At 53.9% G+C, this 18338-nt stretch overlaps 1 protein-coding gene across 1 annotated transcript in view; it reads left to right on the top strand.

Moving 5' to 3' along the window:
• The first annotated feature begins 3039 nt into the window (after positions 1-3039).
• The window catches only part of MN1 (MN1 proto-oncogene, transcriptional regulator), a 52396-nt gene continuing 37097 nt past the window's right edge, over positions 3040-18338 (top strand). The window contains exon 1 of the mRNA XM_024240226.3: positions 3040-6868. Coding sequence (XP_024095994.3) covers positions 3073-6868 — 3796 coding nt within the window. The 5' untranslated portion in view covers positions 3040-3072. The remainder of the gene's footprint in view (positions 6869-18338) is intronic.

Raw genomic sequence — 18338 nt, 5'->3', positions numbered from 1 at the left:
CCCCATGCTTATTTATGGACCCCATTTTTGATGGGGGTAATTTTCATTTTTAATTTCAAAAAAGAAAAAATATATATGTCTGTAAACTTCCACAACAGGAAGGCCCCAGGAAAGGTCTTGGAGCTGAGCTTGCTCTGGCTGAGTTTTAAAGTTGTTGGTTTTTCTTGTTTGTTTATTTTTAGTTAAAAAAATTGTTTGGGGGCAATTTCTTAGGAATTCTGCCACTACCCCAAAGTTGAGCCCATTTCCCCCCACCTCCGGGCATGTTGGTTCTGGGGCGGTTCTGGCATACTTAGCACTGCCTTCCTAGCCGCAACTCCGGGGAGCAATGAATCTGCGCGTACGACATGGTAACTTTTTAACTCCTGCCCGCGACGGTGGAGTGCTTAATCTAAGGTTTTTAAATAAAAAGGGCTCAGGGGTTGGTTTTATTATAACGTTTATTTCATTTCAGATTTCATGCGTAATTTAGCAAACGCTAGACAGACTCGGGCGATAAACACTTTCTTTTGTGGGGGGAAAAGGCATTTTTATACACCATGCTTAATTTTATTTAGATTTAATAGCGATATCAGGGGCACTTCAAAGAAAGTTCTTTTTTCGCCCTTCTCCTAAGAATGCGAATCTGCTAGCAAAATCGCCTCGTGCTATTTTATGGCAAGGAAAAAGGCCTTCTCCCCCCTCCTTCCCTACACACACTTTAGGGAGGAACACACACACACACACACACACACACACGCACGCACGCAGGCGCGCGCACACGCACACAGGCGCACAGAATAAACACCTCTATCCTCCATCACCTCTAACTTCCAACTTCTAATTGCAAGATAGATTTCAGCCTCTGTGGGGATCAGGAAGATCTAAACATTTTAACTAAGATTATTGGGATAAATATTTCATAAAGAGCAGGGCAGATATTAAATTACTCCTATTGATTTTAGTATCACAGCCCAATTCCATTCCTCGGCCTCTTCAGTTTAATTGATCTCTTAAGGAGGCCAACTTCGCACCCGCAGAGGGCCTGGGCCTTGGACCGGGTGGCCCAGGGCAAGGTGTGCGGCCCGGCGGTTGCGCCCTCTTCGTGCGTGTCTTCTCGGGGTTCCCAGCCGCCTCGCAAGTCGCTCCGGTTACTGGGCTCAACCGATGTGCTCCCCCATAAAGTGGCTGAGTGACTGTGACTCCTTGGAGCCCACGCCGGCCGGTGAGAACCGGGAACCCCAGGCAGTGGGGAAGGGGAACAATTGTGAGCGCCCTAGTGACGGAGGAGTGAGCAAGCGCCCAGGTCTCTCGAGGAGAACCCTAACTTCGAGGTTCCCCGTCTGCTTTACCCTCCAAGCAAATCCCAGGGCCGGCTAACTTGGGCGCCGCTAGCGGAGAACGGAGTGTTCACCCTGGAGCCGAAGTGTAGTAGACACTTAGCGACTTTCCGTGGCGAGTCCAGGGTCTTTGCCTGGCGACCTCATTGTCTGAGCGCCCCGTACCGCTCACCGCCCACCTCCCCGCCCCCTGCCCACCCGGTGGGTCTCGCTCCAGTTGGGGGTGGGGAGTTGGGAACAGTGTGAATGGGAAAGGGGGTGAACAAAGCCAAGCTCCCGCCATTCTCCTCCGCCTGCACCCTCTCCAGCTCGATGCGCCTGGAGGCCGGGGCGCGCCCCCAGCGCACTGACGCCGGACCCCGAGGAGAGGCGGGCGCGGGGGACCCTAGAGCTGGGGTAGTGCGGGTTCGTGGCGGGGGCCTCGGCAGCCAGGACCCCGGACCACCTTAAGAGCGAGCCCCGCCCCGGGCCCGGAGCTTAGGCGGCGCTGATTGGTGCAAATGTAATGGCTGAAATTGATTGCTGAAATGCAAAACTTGTTGCTGCTTCTCCCGGCGCTGGGCGAGAGGCAGACACAGAGAGGGGAGCCGAGACCCTCGGAACGCCCCACGCAGAGCCCCCCCGCTAGTCGGGAGAGGGGTGCGCAGACCCCCCAGAGCTGCCCCCGCGCCCCCCTCCCCCCATTCCAGACTCTGAGAGCGCAGCGGGAACGCCTTAGCTTGCTCGGCCGGCGTGGCCCCCCGACCCGCGTACGCCCCCCTCCCTTAGGTCCGAGAGGGACTCGCGAAGCACCTCAGCGCGGAGGCAGGGAACCGGAGCCTTGGAGCGACCCAACCCCTCGTCTCGCTGCCCTCCCGCGCCTGCAACGGTGCGCGGAGACTCCAGCGAACTCAGACACCCAACGGCGGAGGAGAGAAGCGGCAGGCGGCGGACGTGGCCGCGAAGCTGCGCGCCGGGCGCAGCGCACCCGCTGCCGAGCAGAGGAGCCGCGCCTTTCCCCCGACCCTCGGCTCCAGCCCCCGGCGCCTGCCGCCTCCCAGCCCCTCTGCGTCCTCGGCTCGGGGGCCGGCACCGGCGATGCTGAGCGGAGCCTCCAGTCCTCCGACCCGCTGAAGAAGCAGCAGCCGCTCGCCCGGAGCCTACGGGGATTGTGCGAGCGGATCGTGCTCGGTGGAGGCTCGGGCTGCGGGGCGCGGGGACTCCGGGGGGCGGGGGGAGGGACCGCTCTGTCGGTGCCCGGCGCTAGCCGCGGCTTTGAAGGGTCTCCCTCCCCTGCCCTTAGCAGCTCTGCCACGGACTCCGGGAGGCTGCGGGCGGCGTCCTGGGGGGCTCCCCAACAGACCCAATCGGACTTGAGAAGGTGATCGCTCTGCTCTCCCAACCCCCTTCCCTCCCCATTTCCCCCACTTAACTTTTTGTCTCCGTTCATCCACGGCTTCGTCCCCTCCCCGCAGACCCACCCGCGGCTGTGACAACCGCCCGGGGCATGGGCCCCCCAACACGGCTCCTAGAGGCCCCGCGGCCTCGCAAGATGTGAGAGGCCCTCCCCGGGCAGAATCGGAGCTTCGGGAGAGGAGCTGATACCCCGCCCCCCGTCCCTCACATCAGGCGGGGTGGAGGTGCGCGCTGAGCCCCCGCGGTGCTGAGCGTCCCGGAGCGCCCAATCCTGGGCTGGAACGAGTAGCTGGCCGGAGGCGCGCCGCGGAGAGCAGGCTGTCATGCCCTATTGATCCCCCTCTGCCCCCCGCCAAGTATGTTTGGGCTGGACCAATTCGAGCCCCAGATCAACAGCAGGAACGCTGGCCAGGGCGAGAGGAACTTTAACGAGACCGGACTGAGCATGAACACCCACTTTAAGGCCCCGGCTTTCCACACTGGGGGGCCCCCTGGCCCTGTGGATCCTGCCATGAGCGCGCTGGGCGAGCCCCCGATCTTGGGCATGAACATGGAGCCCTACGGCTTCCACGCGCGCGGCCACTCGGAGTTGCACCCAGGGGGGCTGCAAGCGCAGCCTGTGCACGGCTTCTTTGGCGGCCAGCAGCCTCACCACGGCCACCCGGGAAGTCACCATCCCCACCAGCATCACCCCCACTTTGGGGGCAACTTCGGTGGCCCGGACCCCGGGGCCTCGTGCCTGCACGGGGGTCGCCTGCTCGGCTACGGCGGCGCAGCCGGAGGCCTGGGCAGCCAGCCGCCCTTCGCCGAGGGCTATGAGCACATGGCGGAGAGCCAGGGGCCTGAGAGCTTCGGCCCGCAGCGACCGGGGAACCTCCCGGACTTCCACAGTTCGGGTGCCTCCGGCCACGCCGTGCCGGCCCCATGCCTGCCGCTGGACCAGAGCCCTAACCGAGCCGCCTCCTTCCACGGCCTGCCGTCCTCCAGCGGCTCCGATTCCCACAGTCTGGAGCCCCGGAGGGTGACGAACCAAGGAGCCGTCGACTCGCTGGAATACAATTACCCGGGCGAGGCGCCCTCGGGACATTTTGACATGTTTTCGCCCTCTGACTCCGAAGGGCAGCTGCCTCATTATGCAGCGGGTCGCCAGGTTCCCGGGGGCGCTTTCCCGGGCGCCTCGGCCATGCCCAGAGCTGCGGGCATGGTGGGCTTGTCCAAAATGCACGCCCAGCCACCGCAGCAGCAGCCCCAGCAGCAGCAGCCGCAGCAGCAGCCCCAGCAGCAGCAGCAGCAGCATGGTGTGTTCTTTGAGAGGTTCGGTGGGGCCAGAAAGATGCCTGTGGGTCTGGAGCCCTCAGTGGGCTCCAGGCATCCGTTAATGCAGCCTCCCCAGCAGGCCCCGCCACCCCCTCAGCAGCAGCCCCCGCAGCAGCCGCCACAGCAGCAGCCGCCGCCGCCACCCGGGCTTCTAGTCCGACAAAATTCGTGCCCGCCTGCGCTCCCTCGGCCCCAGCAGGGCGAGGCTGGCACGCCCAGCGGCGGCCTGCAGGACGGAGGCCCCATGCTGCCCAGCCAGCACGCGCAATTCGAGTATCCCATCCACCGGCTGGAGAACCGGAGCATGCACCCTTATTCCGAGCCTGTTTTCAGCATTCAGCATCCTCCTCCGCAGCAGGCGCCCAACCAGCGGCTGCAGCATTTCGACGCGCCCCCCTACATGAACGTGGCCAAGAGGCCGCGCTTCGACTTCCCGGGCAGCGCAGGAGTGGACCGCTGCGCTTCGTGGAACGGCAGCATGCACAACGGCGCTCTGGATAACCACCTCTCCCCCTCCTCCTACCCAGGCCTACCCGGCGAGTTCACACCGCCTGTGCCCGACAGCTTCCCTTCGGGGCCGCCCCTGCAGCATCCGGCCCCGGACCACCAGTCCCTGCAGCAGCAGCAGCAGCAGCAGCAGCAACAGCAGCAACAGCAGCAGCAGCAGCAGCAACAGCAACAGCAGCAGCAGCAGCAGCAGCAGCAGCGCCAAAACGCGGCCCTCATGATTAAGCAGATGGCGTCGCGGAATCAGCAGCAGCGGCTGCGCCAGCCCAACCTGGCTCAGCTAGGCCACCCCGGGGACGTGGGCCAGGGCGGCCTGGTGCATGGCGGCCCGGTGGGCGGCTTGGCCCAGCCGAACTTTGAGCGCGAAGGCGGCAGCACGGGCGCCGGGCGTCTGGGCACCTTCGAGCAGCAGGCGCCGCATTTGGCGCAAGAGAGCGCGTGGTTCTCAGGTCCGCATCCGCCGCCCGGAGACCTGCTGCCCCGTAGGATGGGCGGCTCGGGCCTGCCCGCTGACTGTGGCCCGCACGACCCCAGCCTGGCGCCCCCTCCTCCGCCCGGTGGCTCGGGGGTGCTGTTCCGGGGCCCTCTGCAGGAGCCGATGAGGATGCCCGGAGAGGGCCACGTGCCTGCGCTGCCCTCACCGGGCCTGCAGTTCGGGGGCAGTCTGGGAGGCCTGGGTCAGCTGCAGTCGCCCGGGGCGGGCGTGGGGCTCCCCAGCGCTGCTTCGGAGCGCCGGCCCCCGCCGCCCGACTTCGCTACGTCTGCGCTCGGGGGCCAGCCGGGCTTTCCGTTTGGTGCAGCGAGCCGGCAGGCCACGCCGCACAGCGGCCCAGGCGTGAACTCGCCCCCCAGCGCGGGAGGGGGCGGTGGCAGCTCCGGTGGCGGCGGTGGCGGGGGTGCCTACCCGCCGCAGCCTGATTTCCAGCCCAGCCAGCGCACCTCGGCCAGTAAACTGGGCGCGCTCTCGCTGGGCTCCTTCAACAAGCCCAGCTCCAAGGACAACCTGTTCGGCCAGAGCTGCCTGGCTGCGCTCTCCACCGCTTGCCAGAACATGATCGCCAGCCTCGGGGCCCCCAACCTCAACGTGACCTTCAACAAGAAGAACCCGCCCGAGGGCAAGAGGAAACTGAGCCAGAACGAGACCGACGGCGCGGCAGTGGCCGGCAACCCGGGCTCGGATTACTTCCCAGGAGGGACTGCTCCTGGGGCCCCAGGACCCGGAGGCCCGTCCGGGACCAGTAGCAGCGGCTCCAAAGCCTCGGGGCCGCCCAACCAGCCAGCCCAGGGGGACGGCACCAGCCTCTCCCCCAACTACACCCTGGAATCCACGTCGGGGAATGACGGCAAGCCGGTCCCCGGGGGCGGAGGCCGGGGAAGGGGTCGCAGAAAAAGGGACAGTGGTCACGTGAGCCCTGGCACCTTCTTTGACAAGTACTCGGCGGCTCCGGACAGCGGGGGCGCACCTGGGGTGAGCCCAGGGCAGCAGCAAGCGTCAGGCGCAGCCGTCGGGGGAAGCTCCGCAGGCGAGACGCGCGGGGCACCGACGCCCCACGAAAAGGCGCTCACGTCGCCATCCTGGGGGAAGGGGGCTGAGTTGCTCCTGGGGGATCAGCCGGACCTCATTGGGTCCCTGGACGGCGGGGCCAAGTCGGACAGTAGTTCGCCAAACGTGGGTGAGTTCGCCTCGGACGAGGTGAGCACGAGCTACGCCAATGAGGACGAGGTGTCGTCCAGCTCTGACAACCCCCAGGCACTAGTTAAAGCGAGCAGGAGTCCCCTGGTGACCGGCTCGCCCAAACTCCCTCCCCGTGGGGTAGGCGCCGGGGAACACGGACCGAAGGCGCCCCCACCCGCCCTCGGCCTGGGCATCATGTCTAACTCTACCTCGACTCCTGACAGCTACGGCGGCGGTGGGGGCCCGGGCCATCCGGGCACGCCGGGCCTGGAGCAGGTCCGCACCCCGACGAGCAGCAGCGGCGCCCCGCCACCCGACGAGATCCACCCCCTGGAGATCCTTCAGGCGCAGATCCAGCTACAGAGGCAGCAGTTCAGCATCTCCGAGGACCAGCCTCTGGGGCTGAAGAGTGGCAAGAAGGGTGAGTGCGCCGTCGGGGCCTCAGGGGCGCAGAATGGCGACAGCGAGCTGGGCAGCTGCTGCTCCGAGGCGGTCAAGAGCGCCATGAGCACCATTGACCTGGACTCGCTAATGGCAGAGCACAGCGCTGCCTGGTACATGCCCGCTGACAAGGCCCTGGTGGACAGCGCGGACGACGACAAGACATTGGCGCCCTGGGAGAAGGCCAAACCCCAGAACCCCAACAGCAAAGAAGGTATATGCGCACCCGTTTTCCTCTCACTTCCCGGATGACCCGCCCCATCCCCAGGGCAGGACTTAGCCTTCGCCCCTTGGGGTCCTTTGAGGTTTGGAGGCCACAGACCCTGGTAATCCCCAACTAGGAGCTGGTTATCCCACCTTTGCTTACACCAAGGGCTGTGAGGACAGACCCCCCACCCCCCACACTGCCCCCAAGCCCCCCACATGCTGCCAGGTAGATTCTAGTGCCACAGGGTGGCAAAAACTTAGATGGCAGCCCTTCGGGAATCTTGTAGAGTACCCCGCCCAGCCTCCCCCACACCCCCAGTTTTAGCTGAATTGCCCCTTCCCTTTCACACTAAGACCCCTCCCCACCCTCAACATTGAGGCTGGTTCCACTTTTTAGCAGCTCTGTGCCGCCTTCCCTGGCAGGACACCTGGGAAGTTATGTTAACGCCTCCCACCTTTTCCTAGTTAGTCAGCCTCTAGCTCTAGTTCTTTTAGGTGCCAGCATCTTTAGAAAAAAAAAGTTACCAGCCCTAGTGTCGGCAGCATCACTCAGAGGCAACGCCTAATTTGACATTTGTTCCTAATGAATAGCTATTTTGTCTCTTCTTAACTATCAGAGTTTCACTGAAAAACGGGAGACCTGTGGGGGTTGCAGGAGGCAGGGAACCTTTTCAGGGTGCATCCCTTTGACATTTGGTGGGGTTGGGGAGGGGGAGTGCCGGGGTGGGGTCAGCTTGGACATCATTTGTGTATGGGGATATGGATATATACTCTTAAGACACAAAGGATCTGTGTTTGTCAATATCTCACTTGGCTTTGGTGACAGATGTCCTGTCCCAGCTTTCGTTTGCATTCTAAGCACCCCCTCCCCACCAGGCCTGGAGGCCTTTAAGGTGGGAGGGGTGGGGTTAGTAAATGGGCTGCCATTCCAGTTAAAGTAATAACAGTTCTTTTTAACCTAAGGATGACTGGGTTGCCGTAGATATTTATTTTATCTGAATGGAGCTTTAAAATGTCTGTATATAAAGTGTGTGTGTGTGTGTGTGTGTATATATATATAGGTGTATATATAGGTATGTGTGTCTATATATGTATCTATATATATCTAATGGCTTCTTAAAATCAGGTAACATCATTTTTTTCTATGTCTTTCTTTTAAACTATAGTTGAATTCCCTTGGTTTCCCTAGACAGACTATCACCATGGAACCAGTGGCTGGCATTTTAACCTTGTTTTTAAAAATGTGTCCCCCCCAATGCAGTTCTTGCCCTCTTTTGCAGTTCTTTCCTCCTCTGCCTTCGTTTCCCTCATCCTCCCCACATCCTGCCATGTCTTGACCCTGGATTTAAGGTGAGGGTAGGTTTTAGGAGAATGGCATGGGGGCTGGGGGAGGCAAGAGGAGAGGAAGTGGGAGTGGGCTGGGAGTTGGGTGGTTCAGAACTTGGGGCTTTCAAGGCGCTCATCCCGGTAGCTTTCCCGCTTAGGTTTTCTAATTCATGAATGCGGCCTCTCTGCTTTTTCTCTTTGTTCCGCGGTTACTGCCCAGCCCAGGACGCCCGGGACGCACTCTCTCATTTGAAGCCGGGTGTTTAGCATGCACAGCAGACGCCGCGGCCAGCATCAGCATTCTCCAGGCTTCTCCCAGGCAAGGCCATAAATTGGTTAGTTTGGGACCCTCAGCTTCTTCTCCCTTTTTCTCCCCCCACTTTTTAAAATCGAGTTGGACACAGCCTCCTGCTTGCTCCCCCCACCCCTTTATTTTCTTGTACACAACATCTCGATCTGGCCCGATCGATAGCTGGTTAGCACAAATCTCAGCCCCTGTCACTTCTACCTGGCCTGGCCTGGCCGCCCCTCCCCCTTCCCCTTCTCATCCTCCCCTCCCACTCCTAGTAATTAAGAACATATTGGCCAAAATGAGGTGAGAAAAGTTAAAAAAAAAAACAACCCTGATTTAAAGAATCCATTTAAAGAAAAACAGTAGCACTTCATCTTCAAGTCTTTTAAAGGGCCTTCATAGACTAGGTGGACAGATATAGGGTCATTTTAATGAGATTTTTAGAAGTTGTCTCTCCCCATCCCCTTTCCAGTCCTTCCTTTAGAGATGAAGATGCAGGCTGCGAATGAAGAAATGTCACCAAAGAAATGTTTTGTTTGTGTCATCATCACAGTCAGATGAATGAAAATATTTTTTAGAAACAGATGCTAGTCACTTTAGGGTTGATTTCTCCTGTAAGCTAAAGGAAGCCCTCCCCTGCACACGGGGCGACAGGGACTTCCATCAGGGACCAGCAAGGCTGGCTGTCTTATAAGCACCAGCAGGGACACCCACTTGACCTCCTTTGTTTTCTACTCTGTGGTGTGGGAAGGACAGTTTCCTCGATAAAGCAGCGAATTGAGGTCAGTCGAAGCTTCTGTAGTCTTGGGGTTGCTAGTTAAGGCTTTATAAGGTATCTGCATCTGAATCCCTGCTCCTTTACTGGTAGTAAATAAGGATGATTAAACTTTTCATTATGATAACACCCTGTAGTTCCATCTGCACACATTGTATAAATAGGTACACAGAGCTTTCTACAGGCCCCTGAGTCCCCTGACTGAAAATCAGAGTGAAGTGTGCCACTTTGAAACAGAGACAGAAAAAAAAATCATAGCAAAATGTTCTGCTTTTCCTTTAAAAACATGCTCATGGTCCCATTAGCTTTGAGCAGTGGTGTCCAATGGCTTTGAATAGACCTTCTCTAGGTACCAGCCCCAGCATTTTTTTTCTACCCCCCTTGCGGGCAAAGCCCAGTTTTGTAATGATATTTTATTTTGTCACGCCGTAAAACATGCCAGTACTAATGTGATTAAATATTAACACCGTTTCTGAAATTCTTCGCTCCAATGACAAAATACTAGTCGGTATTTAACAAAATGATCCGTGCTCGGATTGGAGGGAACGAATAAGTCTTCAGAACTGCACAAGGCGTGCAGCCACTGGGACGTGCCCAGATTGTCTTATGGGCTTGAGATGTCCTTTGGAGGGGAGGGAACTTGACTGGCAAGTTGTCGTTCTCGCAAAGTCTAGGCCAACATCACATGGGATGATGATTTTTTTAAACCAGGAAATCTAGCTAGTCTCTCCAAATCATGCTTCTCTTGACTTCTTAATCAACCCACCCAACAACTTTTATATAATGCAACTTCACCTGTGAGCATGAGGCTCTATTTGTACAAAGTTGTGGTGGGGGAAGGGTGAGATTGTGTAAAGGAAAAAAAACAAAAAAAACAAAACCCAGCCTCAGTTTGGGCCTATTCAAACATCAGTTAAATTGGTGAGAATTATATGAATTTAAAAAGAGTTTGCAAAATCATCCGCCTATCTTTGTAATAGGTGTGTGGCTATGGAAGAATTTCAACACAGAGAGGAGAGATAATGATAGATTAGAGATAATGCATATTAAGTTGGAAAAAGTACGTTTTCTCCCCTCCGGCCCCTTACAATTTTCAAAAGTTGAATTAACCGTATTCTGTAATATGTTTATCCTTGCCAAACCTCCTATCCCCTGGTAGCTCTATCTTGAAACCCAGGGCAGTCCTGAAGTACTCTTTCACATACATTGAAATGGGAGCAGTCTCGGTACATGCTCTGCAAGCAATCCTGCCCTTTTTGGAAGTATGATATTTTTAAAGCGATGCCAGAGAAATTTTTGGAATTTCATGCTTCTCTCAGTGTTGCAGTCAGAACACAGTAACAGCACTGAGCAATCCTAGGCAGGCAAGATTTGAACATGGAATTTCTTTAGACGTGGGGCAGACTTGGGGCGGGGGGGTAGGTAGGTCCTAGCCTCAGAGCAAAGCACTGTTTTCCTGAGAGAATTTTTAAGGCTCATTCGAACTTGTTTGGGGGAAGGCAAAGAGCTTTGCAATCCTGTTTCCCTGTGAAATTACCCAGCACGAGTTGTATGCCTTCATGTGACTTTTGCGCCTCCGGATGATGTAACCCAAAACTTCGCAGGTGTTAATAAGGGATAATGTAAACAGATAGGGCCCCCTTTGTGCAGCTGACGTTTGGGCCTGCCTGCTCCCTGGATATCCCAGGACATCAAACTACTGTTCTTTGGTGCTTGTTTAATATTTCACGGCTGTAATAAACCTGTCTACTTTGCCCGCCTCCCGACATAAAACCCCAACCTAACACACATCTGCAATCATACATTTCTACTAAATATTAATAAAGGACAAGGATGTTTTAAGGGGCTGAAGGCTGGCAGTGTTGAACTTGTCATGGTTTTCTACCACTGGGTTTTCTGGCTGTTTTGATTTTAAATAGCCATTGCTTTCTAATATGCAAAATATATTTATATATTCTTATATATATGTATGCAATTTTTATAGATTGAAGGGCTTTCCTCAAGTATAGCTTTCTTTAATATAAATTCATTTAGATTTCTTGTGAGGTCCCTTCAGACCGGAAATAAGGAACTGTTGAAACGTACTTCTAGTTTATTGAGGTTTCTAGGAAAGGAGTGAGAGTTAGTTAATCTAATTTCTCTTTCTAGCAATGAAATTCTATGATTCCTGATATGATTTTGTTTGCCTGACAGAGGTATTTAAATTTCCACAAAGAATCTTAATAGGTTTTGAAAATGCGGCTACTCTTGCCAAGAAGTTACTTGATACCCTGTGCTGATATAAAATATACATTTTTAATAAATAGTCCGGCAGGACCAGGTGAAATTAGAGGAGGAAAATTCTTCCCACTGTGGAAGGGCCAACTTGAGTGGGTCATTGGGATTTCACAGGATCTCCTAAACTCACTCTATGCTGGAAAATGTAGCAGAATCACTTGCGACCTGTTTCTCTCCACTTGAATGACAATGACGTCGGATTGTGTTCTTCGCCCAGGGAGTGATCAGCTTTGCCGAAAGCATTTAGGAGAGATAAACACTCTTGGTAAGGAATACTGTATTTACCTCTGTTTGGTTATTTTTAGGGATTAAAAGGCTGTAGCTTTATATAATAGGATCAAATGTCTGGGGAGTGTGTGGGAGCAAGCAGGCCTCCCAAGCACACCGCAACATAAAAACACCAAATCCTCTCATGCCAGAGGGGTCCTCTGTTTGTCGGAGCGGGTGGGGGGCTGCAACCAGTGGGTTCACCTTCTGTCCTTTTCTCACTACCCGCTGCTTGTTCCACCCAGTTCTCTGGTCTGGAGGGGCCGGGATGGCCCAACCTCATCATTTTGACTCAAGTCAGGATTTTGACTTGCCGACGATGTGTTTGTTTTAGGACGGTGTCTATATTTAGGCGCGTCTTGGGTGGACAGATTTGAGTGTGGGATTTGATCGCTCTTGGTGGAGATGTTGATGTATACATGAGTGCGTGATTGAGAAGAGGGACATTTGGAGGAAATTTTTCAAGCCTCCCCGCCTTCTCACACACACTGGAGCCAAATGAAGTGGTCTGGGGGCCAGCTCGAAAGAGCACAGCTGAGGTGGGTGGAAGCTCTGGGTCTGTATCTCAGGGGAGCAAAGCAGGGCCCCATGCAGTTCAGTGTGTGAAGAAGCCCCCCTCTCTCCCCCTCGCCCCATCCCAGCATCCGCATATATACATATGCATGGCTGAGTGTATTTCCATCCAATCTGGAGTCACTCCTCCAGTTTACCCTTAATCTGCTTTCTGAAGGCGAGCAGGGAAAGGAGCTCACCCTTCAGTCTCAATGGCCTTAGCTGACAGGTTCTGATTCTGTAAAGGACTGAATGAGCGTGAGTCCTAAAAATAGAGGGAGGATTTTGAAGATCCTAATTACGAAATCTCAGCCTCCTGGGCCTCCTGGGCTGTGGGTGACTTTGATCTGGAGTATTTCAGTAGCAGACGCACGTCGCCCCTCGCTGGGTTTTGTGCGTGAGCGTGCGTGGAGGTGTCTCTCTGGCTGAGTTCAGCTAACACCAGTTTCCTGCCAGGAGAGGAATCTTTGAATCAGTGCCCCCTCCCCTTCTTTACTCCCCCCCCCCCCACCTACCCCCACCAGTTGTGGGAAGCGGACGCTGCTTCTCATTTATGGAAATTCCTAGCCTTTATTGTAATCTTTTTGTACCAACGACGTGGCGGAGACGACACTGGGCTTTCAAATTAGTCATGGTCCTGCCTGCAGGGACCCTCTGTGTCCTGATGCAGAACAGCTCAGCCACAGTCCCCAGCTCAGAGCCACCCAGGGCCCCGAGAAACTGTGAACAGGACTCAAAAGGAGAGACGGTTCTGGGATCCTGGCACATTGCGCCCGATGGGTCACCCCGCACGAAGGTGGCCCTGGTCATTTCCTGCCATCTTCTGATGACAGGACAGCATGCAGCCTCACCTGGGTGATCAGCTGCTTTGCAGAGCGTGGGTGAGATGATACCCCGCCAAGTGTGCGCTTCAGGGGGCAAAACCTCCAAACTTATTTTGTGACCAGGATTGAGAAGCAGAGTTAAGTTTCATTTACTTGCGTTGGGAGGGACTTTTGAAAGGCATCATGTTCTCGGGATGTAATTATTATAGGATGCTGAGACCTGCTTTGTGTGCTGGCCAGCATTTTAATCAGCAGCCTTCGAGGTTTGAGCAGCCAGTGAAGTGTCTGCTCCCAACCTGGTGTTTGCCCAAGAGGGCAAGGAGGGGAGAAACGGCCACGGGTTTCTCCCAGTCTTGAAATCCAAGAGGTTGAAACTGGGTTCCCGATAGCTTCCAGTTTGGGCCTGACAAGACCATATTGGACTGGCACCCTAGGTATCTCCTGAGTCAGGACTTGCCATAGCCACAGCATCCCAAATTGTCATTCTCTCTTGGCTGAGAAAGCTGGTGGGATTTCATAATCACCACTTCCTTGTGAAGCCGGAGCAGAGAGAACTTTATAGTGATTGCATGCGTATCTTTTCACGATTTACGCATCATCGTAGGGACCCAAATGCCCTTTAAACATAAGGCAATTGAATCTAGCAGTTTGGAGGTCTTAGAGCATTCGTAATAACATGCTGGCTGTCTGTGAATGTCCCAGAAGGAACATCTTCCATGGAATGGACTTGTCCAAAAAGGGAGAAAAAATTCCCCAATAAACATTCCCATATAAACTCACATTGTTGAGGGAAATCACGTTTTCATGTTCTCATCTTGAAACCTCCGAGTCCAGCGAACTCACCTTGCCCTACTTCTCCTGGAGTTTATAGGATCAACTATGTGACCAGAAGCTTCCATCTTATTCCCGTCTTTGATCTCTCTGTGGAAAATCTTGGACTGCCCTAAAATGTTTGCTCCTAGGATTCTGCTCCTTCCGTCTATCTCGGTTTCTTGGGCTACAGTCTGACTTACCTATGCTTGTATTTGGTTTGGGAGACGCAAGGTGCGTTGGGAAATAGTTTAGGGAAACAGGGAGACCCCTTGGCGAAGGCATATTTGGGACGCATTGCTATAGAAGATCTTTGGAAAGTTGGGGACTTCAAAGATACCCACAAGAGAACCAGGTCTTGTTTTTATCCTGCATGTCTCAACAACAATCTGCATAGTTACTCAGAAGTATATGGCCGTGGTCATGTCTTTGGAGGAAATGTGGACTAACTTTGGTGCTGAGGCACCCTTGCAGCTTGGTTTTTCCTGCTCGCTCTTCGAGCAGCCTGACTCATGAGAACTAAGTGGCCCGCTGATGCATTCAATTGTGAGGATTTAAAAGTAGTTTTTTTCTTCTCAGTGCTGAGAAGAAGTTAAAGAGTTTTGGGCATGATGGTTTTGTTTGATCTCAACACTTGGGACAAAAATTTCCCTGGAGTGACACCATCTGGGGGGGTGGGGGGTCTTTCTGATGCCACTCGTTTTGCATGGTATGACTAGGAGAAATCTCTGCGTCAAAGTTGAGGGCCCCAGTGTACCTGGTTTGGTTTTCTTGGTCGTATTTGGGAACTCCTGGAACGTGAGATGACAATTAATAAGTGAAACCCTCCACGCATGCGCACGTGCATACACACGCGCACGCACGCACACACACACACACACACACACACACACACACACACACACACACACACATACACACACACAGAGCTTCTTGCTCATCCAGTCATTCAGGGCAGGATGAGGTGTCAAAAAAAAAAAAAGATATGACCCTTTTCAGTTACTGTGAAGCAGTGTTTTCAGACGCCCTTGGATCTTGGAACACAAGCATTGTTGAGTGATTGGCAGCGACCACCAGGAGTAAAATACTTCTGAGGGACCATCTTATGATCAGAGAAGGGGTGGGGAAGTCGGCAGAAAACCTAGCCTGCTTTGAAATCCCCAAAGCTCAGTCTTCCAGAGAAAGCAGGGGTTGGTTGAGAATTTGCCGAGAAGTTAGTGGGTTCTTCCTGGTCCCTGTGTGCTGTTTGAAAATGTCCTTGCAAGTTTTAGGGCCCCAATCCTGATGTGGACACTGTAGGTCCCCATTTCCGAATAAATCAGAAGGCAGAGAGAGAAGCACCTCCAGTGAGGAAGACTAGATGGAAATTGGGGTGCAGTGTATTTTCTCAGGATAGGGGCATGGCAGAGGGACGGATGGGGCAGGGAGAAATGCGTCGATGTGAGTTGAAGTGTCATTTACTGACTCTTGGGGTTCGCGACTGGAAAATAATTTATAAATGTGGAAGTCATTTATAACAACATCACTTGGGCTAGGTAGGCTGAGGGTGTATGAATTACTTGGCGGCTGGTGTCGGCTGTCACAAAGGACAGAAGGTTCTTGCCCAAGCTTTCCCTGTGGGGCTCGGGGCTCCCACATCGCTGCACGTGCATGGGGGAAATAGATCCGGAGGACCCAGCCTGAGACTGGATGACCGCATTGTGGGTCTGTTAGCAGTCAGGACCCGTTTCTGTTGAGTTAGTGGCCGAGGCAGGCTCAAGGGGGATGAAGACCCAGATAGGCCCTGGGTGGGTCAAGACCCAGACGTGCCTGTGGCCAATTCCTGCAGAGGAGCTGGTCCCTTGAGGCCCAGATCCTTCCATAAAAGAGGAATGGTGAGGGTGGGAAAAGGGAGTGACCTTTCCCCTGGTGATCCTGTAAGGTGGCCACTAAAGCTTCCTGCCTAGCGAGATCCTCAGGGATGATCTTGGCTTTCACAGACCTTGTAGGCAGGTCCCAATGCCTTGAAATGCAAGTGTGCCCCGTGATGCCCTCCTACACAATATGTATATTTTTCCTTTCTCTGAATGGTAGGCAAAAAGGGGACCAAAGTAAGTGACAAATCCAGCAAGAGGAAGATTTCCCTGACTTGAGATAAGCCAAGTGTGGAAAGGAGCTGAAGAAATTAAGAGTCTCTTCTTTCCTCCCTTCCAGGAGACCCCAGGTCCAGCCTTCAGAAGCCCTTAATGCTTTTGCAGCGAGACCTAATTGACTAAAAACAAATTGGCCATTTTCATCCCCTGCAATGTAACTTTTGGCGATTGTTTAGTATTTGAGGGAAGGGAGGCTGCGGATCAAAATTTGGCTTTTTAGAACAGGAGCAATTTCACGATCCTTATGCCATGACTATTTCTAAATTGTTTGGGCAGAAAGCTTTGAATGCCTTTTGCCGGGCTTTGCTTGCGTGCACACGCGCACGTGCACGCGCACACATACCACACAGGCCTGAGAAGTCTTAATAAGAAATGAAAAAATAATTTTTTCCCTCAAGAAGAAGCTCATACAAAGTTTTGGCCTCATTCAGTTTGAAGTAGACGCGTATTGATCTCCGTGCGGTCAATTTTTGCCGAATTTGTAATCCTGTTAGGCCTCCGGGAAAGGCATGATTAATTTACTTGTACATTTCACTATTTTGGGTCAGTTTAGTTAATAAGCATTTATTTTGTGCTCAGCGCCTGTGAAGCATTTTGCTGGGATTAGAAGTGTGTGTGTGTGTGTGTGTGTGTGTGTGTGTGTGTGTGTGCGTGCGCGCGCATTAATGGGGCCCGGATTGCCTGGCATAGAATAATAGCCACCAGTAGTCTAGGTTCCCACCACCTCCTCAGGACAGGAAGAGGAGGCGAGTGGCGCCTTTCACCATCACTCGTCCAGGAGGAGGGAGAAAAAGCCCAGTCGTTGAGCAAACCCAGCCTCCCAGAGCCTTGGAGACGGCCAAAGAACACGGGCTTCCTTCTGGTGCCTTGGTTCTCGGACCTTGAGAGTTTCCCAGCATTAATTCTTAATTGACTGGGAGTTGAGCACTCGTGTGGGCCAGAGGTCTCTGCACATGGGTGGACAGTTGGGAATCTTCAACCTCTTTGCAGTACCTTTTATGCTGCTTCCTTGACACGTGCTGGTGGTGGTGGGAGGATGTGCATGTGTGTAACTTTTAAGAAATGCATCGTTTGACTTCCAAAGAAGGAAGAAAAAGTATGCATAAGTCTCGGAAGCTGAGAAAAGGAAAAACAAAGCAAAACAGCCCTCAGCTTTGGCCTTTCCTAACACTGAATCTCTAAAGGGGAGCATGTGTCATTTTGACGGTGCGAGCACTTCAGCCTGGCTTCTTTGGGGGGCCCCCCTCTTCCTCTCTGGGCTCCCCACAGCCTTCCTGTCTTTCTGCCTTCAGATGATGGGCTAAAATTCCACTCAAAAAACAACCATCAAAACGCCAGGGTTCGGCCATAACAGTTTTTGAGAAATGGTGTTTTCGGCACCCCCCACCATTTGCTTAATTCCTCGCTCATCTCGTCGGTTCCCACCAAGGCCTTGCCTATGCAGAGTGAGGGCCAGACGGAGTCTTTTCGGCGCTGAGCCAGCCTGAAATGAACTGAAGGCGCTGAGGAAACAGGCATTTGGAGAGATGAGGATACAATTTCTTTTTTTATGTGGGCCCGTTAAAGTCTAATGGACATTGGTGTCTGGCCTTAAATTTGGAGAGGGTCTTTATCTAACCCTTAAAACCAGAGTCGTTTCCGGTAATTACGACACCCCAGGCAAGACCACTAAATCTTCCAGAGGCTTGTCTGGATGGCCGTGGTGGAGCTGGGAGGGGCCGTGGGGGGGGGGGGGCACACCTGTTACCTGTATCAGCTATAATTATGACATTTCTAGACTCCTGGTTTTAAAGGAAGAATTTATGGGCTGGGTAACGCCGGAAGAGAGCAGCCAGAGGCGTTCTGGCTCATGGCAGCGAAATTGCAAGAGCCCCCACGCTCGGTGCCCATCACGGCCCCTGCATTTCCTTAATGAACTAATTTAGTTCCCCAACATTTGGTATTAAGTAAGTAGTTATTTTGGGAATCGAAGAGAGAAAGAGCTGGAAGACTTTAAAAAAAATTTTTGGAAAAAAGAAAAAGTATTGCATTTTGAAGTTTGAGACGTCTTGGCGTCCAGGCGTAAGATGTGGGGGAGGACTCCTTTGGTGCGACGTGGCCGGACGTGGAGAAGCGGCCGGCCCCATCCCTGCCTGTGTTTTTGCTTCTCGACAGAGGGGGTTTTTCCGTTGTTAGGAACGGCGGAGGCCATAACACCCAGACTCCGAGCAGTTTGTTTGGAA

This window comes from Pongo abelii, chromosome 23 (genome assembly GCF_028885655.2).
Source record: "Pongo abelii isolate AG06213 chromosome 23, NHGRI_mPonAbe1-v2.0_pri, whole genome shotgun sequence".
Taxonomy (NCBI): domain Eukaryota; kingdom Metazoa; phylum Chordata; class Mammalia; order Primates; family Hominidae; genus Pongo; species Pongo abelii.
The sequence above is the reverse complement of the archived record's forward strand: the minus strand, read 5'-3'. Positions and strand labels throughout refer to the sequence as shown.